The sequence below is a fragment of the Monoraphidium neglectum genome (genome assembly GCF_000611645.1).
Source record: "Monoraphidium neglectum strain SAG 48.87 unplaced genomic scaffold scaffold00350, whole genome shotgun sequence".
Taxonomy (NCBI): domain Eukaryota; kingdom Viridiplantae; phylum Chlorophyta; class Chlorophyceae; order Sphaeropleales; family Selenastraceae; genus Monoraphidium; species Monoraphidium neglectum.
The window spans coordinates 18515-29534 of record NW_014013278.1 but is presented as its reverse complement, the minus strand read 5'-3'; the positions used below and the strand labels follow the sequence as shown (position 1 = coordinate 29534).

Here is an 11020-nt window from a genome sequence, read left to right as displayed (position 1 = left end):
CCCACCATGTATTCAGTGGGCGCCACCCACTCCACCGTGCCCACGCTGAGCTCCGGCCGCTCCTCCGCGTCCCGCCGCCGCCCGCTGGCATCCAGCGTTGAAAAGTACTCCACCGGGGCCTCGTTCAGCATGGTGCACACGTTGCACTTGAACCGCCGCCCGCCGTCTGCCCAGGAGCAGAAGGGGTTCATGTAGGTGCGGCAGCGGCGGCAGCGGACGATGCCCTGCGGGCCCAGCGGGATGACTGGGACCTGCGTCAAGGGGAGCGCGGGGTGGGGGGGCCAGGAGGAGAATGAGTGGGGGTTGAGTGGCAGTCAAGCGCATCATGAGTGGTGATGGTGATGCGCGTGCAGGTTTGAGTGTGTGTGAGTGCGCGTGCGTGCGCGCGTGCGCGTGTGTGCGCATGTGTCATGTCCACGCGAGCACCGAGCCTGGATAGCAACGTTCCATGCTGGGCGCAGCTGCACACGCTGGCTGATCTCAAGCGGCCGGCCCGCCATCTTGCTGCCGCTGCCGCCATCCGCCTCACCTCGTTGCCCACGCCCTCATCGCCCATGGGCCGCACCACCACGCCGAGCGGCAGCTGCCAGCGCGCGCGCAGCGCTGTGCTGTTGGGCAGCGCGTTGACCTGGAGGGGGGTTCACAGGGGAGGGGAATGTCAGGGCCCTGAAAATGAGGGGCATGGTGCCGCGGCTCCCACTGCAATGCATTTGCAGATTGTTGCAGCGGTCCTTCCACGCTGGCAGCGGGCACGCCCACAGCAATGCCGCAACTGCCTTTGCCAGTTTCTCTAGCCCAGAAGCTGCCTGTGCGCCAGCCGCCAGCTCGCTTCCGCCCACAACCGCACCGTTGGCCGCATGTTGTGGGGCGAGCAGCTGCCGCGGTCGAACTGCGGCGCAGCTGCGCGCGCGCGCTCCCGGTCGGGCCCCGCCGGCCGCGGCAGCACGCTAATGTCAATGGCGTCCGCGCTGCCGGGGCCACCGCTGCCCAGCGTCAGCGACTCAAAGTGCTCCGCCATGCGCTGTTCGAGTACGGGATCACGTGTTCATAAAGGAGGAACAGTGCGATGCTGTGCGTGAGCGTTGCTGCTCCAGCCGTGATCGCCTGTACAGCAAGGTCCCCAGACTGACACACCAGGGGGCCGCTGCTTGTGGACCATGCGGCGCCGCATCCGCAGAGCTGGCACGCACAGTGAGGGACCCCGCTGCCCGCACTCACCTGCATCCCATAGCCGCCATCCATGCCCGGCGGCCCCGGCGGCATGCCCGCGCCCATGCCAGGCGGCCCTGGTGGCGGCCCCATGCCCGGGCCGGGTGGGACCATCCCCATCCCCGGGCCCGGCGGTGGCGGCGCCATGCCGGGTCCCGGGACGCCTGGGCCCGCCATCCCTGGCCCCAGCATGCCAGCACCAGGCGGTGGCGGGGCGAAGCCGCCGCTTGGCGGGCCGGGCGGCCGCGGCATCGCGCCGCCTGAAATTGAAGGAGCGCAGCAAGGTAGGTTGACAGGTGAAAGGGCGAATAAGAGCAGAATGCTGAATATATGGTCGGCGTTGCCAGAACCGCAATGCCGGCCTAGCGAAGTGAGCCTGATACCTGTTTCAATCTCTACACTGTGCTGACACAGGAAGTGCGTTAGGCTTAGCTCCTGCCCTCCCTGCATAACCGCTCACCTGGCGGCGGCGGCCCTGGCCCCATCGGCCTGAACGCGGGTGGTGCACCCGCAGGATGAGGCTGCTGCTGCTGCTGCTGCTGCTGCTGCTGGAATGGTGGGGGGGCTGCACCCATCGGCCGCGGCCCTGTTGGGAACGCCCCCATCGGCGGCTGAAGCCCGCCAGGCCCCGGTGGCCCCATCGGCCGCGGGGCGCCTCCCATTGGCCCCGGCGCACTGCCCATCGGCCCCGGAGGCCCCATCGGCCTGGGCATGCCACAGCTGCCCGGCGGCGGGGAGGGCCCGCCCGAAAACCCGCCTGGCGCCGGCGGCCCCAAGCCATTGCTGAATGGCGCTCCAGGCGGCACGCCAGGCGTCCGCTGAGGGCCTGCGACCACCATGCGTTACGGTCATGTGCGCAGTCTTCATCGTGGAAAATGCTTGCCAAAAGACGAGCCACACCGGCTCCCGCTTCAAGGGTGCATTCACAGCTTATTTGCGGTGATGCAACAAGGGCACCGCTGCCGGCGCAGAACCCAAGGCTGTATCCAGGCGGCTCAATCGACCGCCCGCCAGAGGCGCATGCACACACGAATGCACGCACACACACACACACACACACACACACACACACACAAACACACACACACACACACACACACACACACACACCAGCCCACCTGGCGGCCCTGCCGGCCTGGGGCCTCCAGGCATGCCCCCAGGCGGCCCACCCAACGGGGCTCCCAGTGGCATCGGCGGCCCGCCCATGGGGCGTGGCGCTCCTCCTCCAGGTCCAGGATACATGCCCCCTGCACACCGCGCGATTTGCAGTCACTGCAACTTGTATACAGAAGCAACACGTGCAGGCGGTGTGGCAAGTGCCGTCCGCAGCGCCATGCAGTCGCAACCAACCGCGCCATGCTGCAGCATGTTTGCGCAAGCTCCACGCTTGCGCACCTGGCGGCCCCGCTACAGATGACCCATACTGTTGAGCTCCTGCGTAGCAATCATTCATTTATAGTGACGCACGCAAACCCACATATAAGCACGCGCGATCTGGTGCGGCAAATCGCACCTGCTGGAGGTCCCAGCGGGCGTGGTCCCCCGAAAGGCGGAGCCCCTGAGACAGATTGCCGATTCAAGCATGATAACGCTGCTGTATGCCACGATCAGCTCCCAAACAGCACTATCACCCCTCAGCGACACAACCTCCTCACCAGGCTGTCCGCCCGGGGATGGGTTCATCTAATAACTGTCAAGACTATTCCGCTCCTTGTTAGCAGGCTGTGGATTGATGACCCAATCGTGAGCGATCTGGCGATCGGGGACTGCAAATCTTCATCAACTGGATGCTGCAACTCTCCCCCGTTCAGGCTCAAGCAAAGGTCAGGGGCAGGGTCAGTGGTGCCGGCGGGTGTTCACGACATTACTGCGGCGAGTCAACCAGCAGCTGCAGGGCGTCGGGGGCAGCTTGGCACGCGGGCTCGCTCGAATTAGCTGCGCAAGGGCTCGCAGAGATTGCCCTTACCACACAAGCCACTTCAACCAGCTGCACGCCTGTGACAAACGGTGTGCTCTGCAGAAGGGTTGGCGGCAAAGTATGGGATGCAGTCGAGCACTGACGCTGGTTGCGCGGGGTCGCAGCCGCATGCTTGTCCGCAGGTCACCTGCGGCTTGCACGTCGGCTCATGTAATTGCAGGCTGTCTCCACGCCACCGATAGCCATGCACATCTACACCACGGCGGCGATATGTTACAGTTGGGTGCGGCTTTCCTCCAGCCTTCCCCAAAAACTAGCTGTGTGTTTGCTGATCATCAAGACGCTGTACAAGCACGAAGCATCAAGAGGGGAGAATCATTGCAATCGGGGATGATCTTGCAGGCAGGGCCTCGTGGCAAGGGATGCGCGGCGCACCGCCGCCTAACAAGAATGGCTTACTCCCACTTGTGGGGTTGAACGCCCCGGGACGCGGCAAGGTTCCAGGTGCCCGCGGCTGCGACGCAGCGGTGGCTGTGCAAGGGACAGGGACGGTGCAACGTGCGAGTTCACACGAGCACGAAGTCATCAGACATGGCGTCAGACCCCACGTGCATCGACCGCACGTACCGCCCCAGCGTTGCCGCGCCGAAGCCGCCGTCCGGCGCCGCCTCGCGCAGCGCAAGCAGTATGTCGGCGCACGTTATCTCGGGGGTGTCGCGACTGTGGCCATACTGCTGCTGCTGCTGCTGCTGCTGCTGCTGCTGCTGCTGCTGCTGCTGCTGCCCTTCCCTTGACTGACCGGACGCGCCCTCGCCGCCGCCATCGTCCTGTGACAGCAGCGGCGAAGCAGCGCCCTGCGCCACCTGCGCCGCCTGCTGCTGCTCCTGCTCCTGCTCCTGCTGTTGAGCAGCCCGCCGCGCCTCAGGCTCCCGCCGGAAGTACACCGCCACCAGCGCTCGGCCCCCGACGTTGCGCGTCGCCGACTGGGGGGCGAGATTCGAGCCGCGGTGAGGTGGCAGCTTCGCAACGGGCATCGTGCTGATAATGGCGGGACTGTTGACAAGCACGTCATGCGTTGCAGCAGGCAAGGCACATGCCACCGCAAGCAGCCAGGCTCCGCGGTCCATGCCCGCACGCCTGCTCTGCGCCCCCAACCTAGGCTCGGATTCAACGGCTGGCACCCACCAGCAGGCCGTGGAATTCGCACAGGCCGTGCACCAGCAGGCGCCCAAAGCCGTCAGGCACGTCCATCAGCAGCTCTGCCGCCGGGTCGCCGCCCTCCACCAGCCCAAGCACCTGTAGGCACGCGCGGCCGCGCGGAAACGAGGGTCGAGCGACGCTGGGACTTGACTGGAAAAGCTTGGGGGATCTGATTGTTGCGGCTACCTGTGCGCACGCCGCGGCGGGTCGGCTTGGCCGCGGAAGCCCCGCGCTCTCTGAGGCCCAGGAATGGCGCCGCGCCTGCACCCCGCCCGCGCCTGCCCCCTGCGCCCCCACCTCGTGCTCCAGCTCCATCACTGAGTGAGGGTTGGCCTTCTTGAGCGCGGCCCGCGCGGCGCGGCTCACCCGCCCCCACGCCCGCACCGCCGCCGCCGGCGACGCGCCCGGCGGGCCGGGCGCGTCCCCCGGCCCCGCGCCGGCGCCGGCGCGCCGCTGCTGGGTGTTGTGTTGTGACCAGCGGTCCAGGACCTTCTCCTCCCGCTCCATTGTGATGCTGCGGAAGTGGTCCCACAGCGCGGCATGCTCGGGGCCCGCGACCTCGGCGAACAGCGTGGGGCGCTGGGGGCCGCCGAAGGGCGGCGGGTTGAACTGGCTCTGGGCGTGCAGGCGAGGTGAGGGGGGAGACGCAGGCAGATTGTAACGAGGGTGCAAGCCCTGGGCAGGGCCGCCCAGGAAACGGGCAGGGCCGCCCCGGAAACGCGCTCTGCTACCGAAACACCATCAAGCGCCCAACAAGCGCAAACATCCGTGACGCTGCAATCCCTGCAACCGCGTGTGACGAGCGGAACCAGCACCATGCGCCGTGCATGAACGCTTCCCCCTGAAGCGCATGACAGGGCGAGCAACCCTACCTGCATGTCCTCCGCGGTCATGCGACCAAACTTGGCCAGGTGTCCGTCGCGCAGCGCCTTGTCGTTCAGCCTTTGGGGGCCGACAGCACGTGTGGCGCGAAGGGGGGGCTCATGCCTCGGTGGCTGCCTTTGCCGCGCGGCCTGCAGCAACAGCCGTGCCTCGTCGCTGGGTGCGGTGGCCAGGGGCAAGGATGCACGCATGCGTACGCGCCAGCGCGCGCGCTAGGGTGGCAGCCGGGGCGGCGGGTGGGCGGGCGCCGCCCACCAGCGGTTGCGACGCCGCCAGCCGGCGCGCTCGATGGCGCGCAACTCCGAGATGTCCTCCAGGGACGCGGCGCCGCCCGCCGCGGCCTGCAGGGCCGACCACGCCTCCTCCTTGCCGCGCGAGCCGGAAGATTTATTCTTGCCCGACTTGCCTGTGGAGTGCATTATGGAGTGGGCAACGTGGCTCTGGGCGGGGCGCGTCAAGGCGCTCCGCTGGGGGGACCCAATGCCGTGCCCAGGTGCCACGTGCTGGCCTCAGCAGGCACGCCCAAGGCTGCCCTCTCACCACCGTTGCGCTCTGTGAGCCGATAAGGGCGGCCGCCTGGGCCGTCAGGCATGATGTAGGGGGCTGCCATGACGGGCACTGGCCAAGCGCAGCCGAGCACAAGCCGGTTGCGCCCCGATGCACAGTTGCTGCTGCTTGCGCCACGCAAGGGTCTTGCGAGCGCCCCGTGCGCCTGCACGTCTAAAGTGGATTTTAAAAAAGCCGCAGGCACGAGGCTGTGGGATCAAGCGAGGGATCGCGGGCCTTGCTGCCACGACAGCCGCATACGCTGCAGCTGATTCCTGAGTATTGCAAGAACCTTTATTTTATGCAAGTGCCATCTCAGCTCATGGATGCTCCCTCGTACCGTAGTGCACCGCAGCCCACTGACAGCACAATCCAAGGGGCACCGCAAAGCCGCGATGCGGCATGTGAGCGCAGCATACGGTGGCAGGGGCAATGGGAGTTTTGTGCCGTATATCATATTCGAGCAGCCGTCACATCTGTCTGGCTCGCTTGTGCGCCCGCGTCGACACAACACCACAAGGGCCACATGTTGACCCATGCTTACATATACGTTGACCTGTCAGACGCAACGCGCGAACTTTGGAGCCTCGTGCCTCCCCTCTCCCCCCCGCCCAGATTGACACTAACACAGGGGCGCCAGGTTTCAACATGCAACCCAGATGCCTTCAGGGGCCAGCTGGTCTACCACGGCACAAGTGGCTGGCACAGATGACATACATTTTATGACAGGAAACAGCAAGCCAAGAAGCTTGCCAATGGGTCTCACTGGAAAGGACCTGCAGCTTTTGAAGCGGCCACGACGCTTGCGACCAAAGATGGACCTTGACTTGTGATTGTGCCCCTGCCGCAAGCAATGGTCCTGAGACCTGAGCAGCGTAGGTCAGCTAACCTGCCGTCCTGGAGTCTTGACCAGGCTGTTAGCAAGGTGGGCGAGTACCTCTCACCCAAGGCTGCCAACCTCCCTATCTAACGCTGCAAGACCTGATCATTACATGTATTGGGATGAAGCACTTACAGCATTGAAATGCGCGCGTGACAGTTCAGTGCCACGCTCAGCAACGGGCTGTCCGGGAGCTCAGCTGGCAGGCCGCCGAGGCGACGCAGCGGTTGTGTTCGGACAATTTGAGAGCAATTCAGGATGTAGCCGTGAAGCAACCGGCGGATGGGACCCACCGGCACGAGTGCAGGTGCGTGTGGGCCATTACGCAGAGCCAATCAAGGAATCCAGCACCAGCGGCTGGTACACATCACCTGGTGCTGGACGCACAGGGGGCTGGGCTGGGAGGGGCATGCACCGTGCCAAACATTAGCGTGGCGCATTACGACGCCCCCCCCACTAACACCTACTACCCAGGGCGTACCCAGGGCCTTGTGACGCAGCAGCACGCAGGCTCGCGCGTCTTCAAGAGATTTCGACACAACCGTCGCAAGGAAGCACGGCCGCGGGTCCATATTAGTGATTGTGGACCAAGGGTGAAAGTCTGTGGGCGCCAGATTAGGACGATGCCGGCAATTGGACCGATGGTCACAGTATCAACTGCCCCTCCCAAGCGAGGGGCTGATGCTTGGAGGACGCTTATGTTGCGGGTGCCACGAGGCGAGGGGAAAGCCGTTCAAGGCAAAAGCCTCCGCACACGCACAAAAGTGCTACTAAACATGTTGCGCCACCGCGACGTGCGCAAAATCCAATGCCGAAAGCCAGCTGCTGCGTGTTTTGCAGAATGTAGCGGTGGTGATTCAGCAAGAAGAAACCCACCCACCCCTGACGTCAAACCCTGCCGGCCGACGCGTATCAGCGAACATATGGGCCGATGCGTCAACAGCCGGCAACCGTTGCAGGGTCCGTCATTCGTAGGAGCGAGTGACAAGGCGGGGACCAAGCCAAAAGAAGCGGCTGAGCGTTCCATCACCCCAGGTCCATCGTTGTGGCGGGACAGGGACAGGCGCAGCCACAGATTGATTTAGCCGGCGGACGAGCAAGCACGAAGCAAAAGCGTGCCAGGGAAAGCCGCGTCGCGCGTTGGCGGGTCGACAGCAGTGTCGCCCACCACAACGGTTCGCAATACCAAGGCAGTCAGCTAGATGATTCACCTCCCACATCTGCCCAGTTCCGACGGTGTTTCTGTCAGCGCAAGTACGCACATCAATACCAAGCGCCTTAAAACAGCGGGCGCAGGGCGCCGGCGTCGAACGCAAGTGGCAGCACTCCAATCTGCTGCTGTGCGGATGCCACAGGCCACGCCGCGGCGCCATTGAGGGCGCCGCCGCCGGCGATGGCAGTGGCGAGCGCGGCCGAGACGGGGTACAGCTGCAGCGGCTCGTTGTTGACCGCCGCCATGGGCACCTGCTGCAGCAGCAGCGCGTTCAGGTCCCCTCCCACGCCTGGGCAGATGGAAGAGCTGCCGCTCAGCGCGCTCGTCTGCACGCTGACCGGCGACGGCGGCGCCGCGTCAAGGGGCTGAGCGCTAGGGACCGCGGCCGAAGTCTGCAGCTGGCCTAACAACAGGCCCAGGCGCACCTGCTCCTGCTCCAGTGATGCGCACTGCAGCTGCACCAGCAGCTGCTGCTCCTCCAAGTAAGCGCGCAGCTGTGTCGCCTGCTGCTGCTGCTGCTGCTGCTGCTGCTGCAGTGACGCCGAAGCTGACTGCGGTGATCCAGGCGCAGCAGGGAAGCGGAACATGCCGCTGCCAGGCGTCAGCAAGGAGAGGGCGGCAGTGCACGGCGGCGCCATGGCCTCGAGCTTGTGTTGCATTCCGAGCTTGAAAAGAAGAGTGTCAGAGGGCAGGGGCCGGCCGTCGATGAGGGGTACGACGGCCGACATCACTGCAGCAGGTGCTGGAGCCGACAGGGATGCTGTGGTGAGAGGGACGGACGGCGTGCCAGCAAGCAGCACCATCGGGGCCGACAGCGGCAGCGGCGCCGCAATGGTTGGGGCTACCGCCGCGACGCCGGCCACGTCGGCGCTGCTGCTGCTGGTGACGGGGGCTGAGTTGCCGAGGGCCATTGGGAGGGAAGTAGTGCTGCTGCTGACAGGTTCAGTTTCTGGGAAGCGCAGCTCTTGAGCCCTGAGGTGTGGGATGTACCAACAAAGGCAGGGGCGGATGTGTGACGGTGCCTGAAGGCGCAAGCGTGCGCTGGCTAATGATTTCTGGCCAGCGGCAAAGGCAGACGTTTAGCGCTCCGCGCACCGGCGGCTGATCCGGCAGACATGAGGAGTAAGAGGTGCGCTTGTTGCCGGCACCCCATCCGCCCTCTCGCCACTGTGTCCCTGGCCCCCACAGGACTCACTTGTGCGCAAAGAAGCAGAGCGGCCGCGTGCACGAGCTCCCGTTCTTGCACATCTGCGTCTTGAAGCGGTCTGGGTGCAGCCAGTACTCCTGGACGGAGTGTGTGTAGGGGCACGCGTCGCCGCCCGGGCAGCTTCGGCCCTGCAACTCAGCGATGGGGGGACAAGGATGCGTGTTGGGTCGGAGGTCCAGTCGCTGGCGCGAGCAGCCCACTTGCAGGCGGCAAGGTGAGCAGCGCCAGGCAGGCAGGGTCCGCCCATGCCGGTCGCACACCTGCATTGTGTTTGGGCATGGCAGGGACGCGTAGTTGAAGCATGCTGGGTCCCGGCGCTTTGCCTTCTCCTTATCGTGAGCATAGGGGCAGGTCGCCCAGTCGTGGTTGTCCTTGCGGCTGCAGAATTCCACCTGGAGGGGGGGGCAGCACTGGTGTTGGGTCGACTGCGCCCAATTCGACAGGACAACACCTCGACACAGCGCGAGGCGTCTAGCCAGCCCAATCAACTGCAACAAAGCACGAAATGTAAAATGACATGAAAGCAAAGCGCACGCCGCAGGCCGTCTGCCTCGCTGCTGCATGCATGGGCGGTGTCCTCGTGCTGCAGCTGCTGCACGCTCGCAAGCGAGACCAGGCGCTCACCTTGTACCGCCAGATCATGAACTCGTCGCTGAGATTTCTCACCGACATCTGAAGGGCCTGCGGGGCGCGACCAAAGGTGTTCCGGGGGGGTGGGATGGCGGAGTTCGTCAAAGCCCCCGATGACTCGGCGGAAGCGCAACACGCGCTTGAGCAGCAGCGGCCGGCCGCACATGCTCCGAGGCACTAACATGTTGTTTGTGTGCCATCCACGACTGTCTTGGGGTGACGGGAGTCGGTCTGGGTTTCGAAAACCTCTCCGAAGGAAATTGTTTACGGGCTGCGGCGGTGCGTTGAGATGTGTCGAATGTTTTCAAAAATCGAGCTGCTATTTTTTCAGAATGAAAACAAATGTCGTGGAGGGTGTTGTGACAAGCCACCACACAACTTCGTCGCTCGGGCGGCGGTGTGCTGGCGTGGTGACGCACGTTGCTTTGGGGGAGCGCTGGGGCTTCAGCTCGTGAGCCGAAAGCCATAGCATAGAATATATACATGCCCATAATCAGCAGGCGTCACGCTTCCGAACCTCCTCCAGGGCGTCGTCACGGATGGCGAACTGGCCCAGGTGTTTGCTTTCCGACTCATAAGCAACAAGTGACGAACACCTGCTTTGACCATTCTGGCCCGGTAAGTAAGTGCAGGCAAACTGACAGCACGTACCGTATTTCTTGCAAACATGGATTGGGGCTTGCTTGTAAAACGAACGTCATTGATCTGCTCACTTCCAAATTGCGACGTTGCACCCAGCCCAATCAAGAAGTTCGAGCTTTAATGCGACTCAGGACACACAACAATGTGGGATGCTTGACTGCGACATCAGCCCATGGCGCGTCTTCTCTGCCACCCTTTGTGCTGCCAAGATCTGTGCTGTTTTTCAATCATTCACCTAGCAGAAAGTGATCTGCCCAAAAATGGGGGTGGCACTGTTGCTCGCATGCTTGGCCCCCCCCCCCATGGCCTGTACTGCATGTGTTTCAACTAGCTCTCTCGCTTTCTCATACTTCATGGCAGGCGGACAGGTAGCCACTGGGCTTAGCAAAGGGCGTGGGGCGATTGTCGACTAGTTCAGTTGGGCAGAGCACCAGCAGCCGGCAGGCACACTCGGGGACGCATCTCAGCGCTTCTTACCGTATGCATCCGCACTCAGACTCCCTACAGCCTGAACGATTTGATTTCAATTGATAATTTGTCTTGTTTAGAGCCGATGACCTCCTTTTGTGCGGCGCAGAACATCCGTCAGTGTGTTGATCAACATCGTGCGACGGGCAGCAGCATCGACACAGGGCCTCGCGTATAGAATGTGAATTTGCGCTGCTATAGACGAGCCTGGTTAGCAAGGAGTCG

The 11020-nt window shown here is 64.0% G+C and overlaps 3 protein-coding genes across 3 annotated transcripts; all 3 read right to left on the bottom strand.

The window, feature by feature from the left end:
- Nucleotides 1-12: 12 nt before the first annotated feature.
- Nucleotides 13-1018, bottom strand: MNEG_2939 (Protein transport protein; the record flags this gene model as incomplete). Its single annotated transcript, XM_014048590.1, has 4 exons — nt 13-84; nt 141-251; nt 530-628; nt 848-1018. 4 exons carry the CDS (start codon nt 1016-1018, stop codon nt 13-15), a joined length of 453 nt encoding a protein of 150 aa, XP_013904044.1.
- A 2675-nt stretch (nt 1019-3693) lies between these two features.
- On the bottom strand, nt 3694-5628 carry MNEG_2938 (hypothetical protein; the record flags this gene model as incomplete). The annotated part of the gene is made up of 5 exons (XM_014048589.1): nt 3694-4110; nt 4313-4423; nt 4625-4942; nt 5200-5269; nt 5465-5628. The coding sequence occupies 5 exons, from the start codon at nt 5626-5628 to the stop codon at nt 3694-3696; spliced, it is 1080 nt and encodes a 359-aa protein (XP_013904043.1).
- Nucleotides 5629-7913: 2285 nt separating this feature from the next.
- MNEG_2937 (hypothetical protein) lies at nt 7914-9727 on the bottom strand (the record flags this gene model as incomplete). Its single annotated transcript, XM_014048588.1, has 4 exons — nt 7914-8439; nt 9044-9132; nt 9316-9447; nt 9680-9727. The coding sequence occupies 4 exons, from the start codon at nt 9725-9727 to the stop codon at nt 7914-7916; spliced, it is 795 nt and encodes a 264-aa protein (XP_013904042.1).
- Between the last annotated feature and the right edge of the window lie 1293 nt (nt 9728-11020).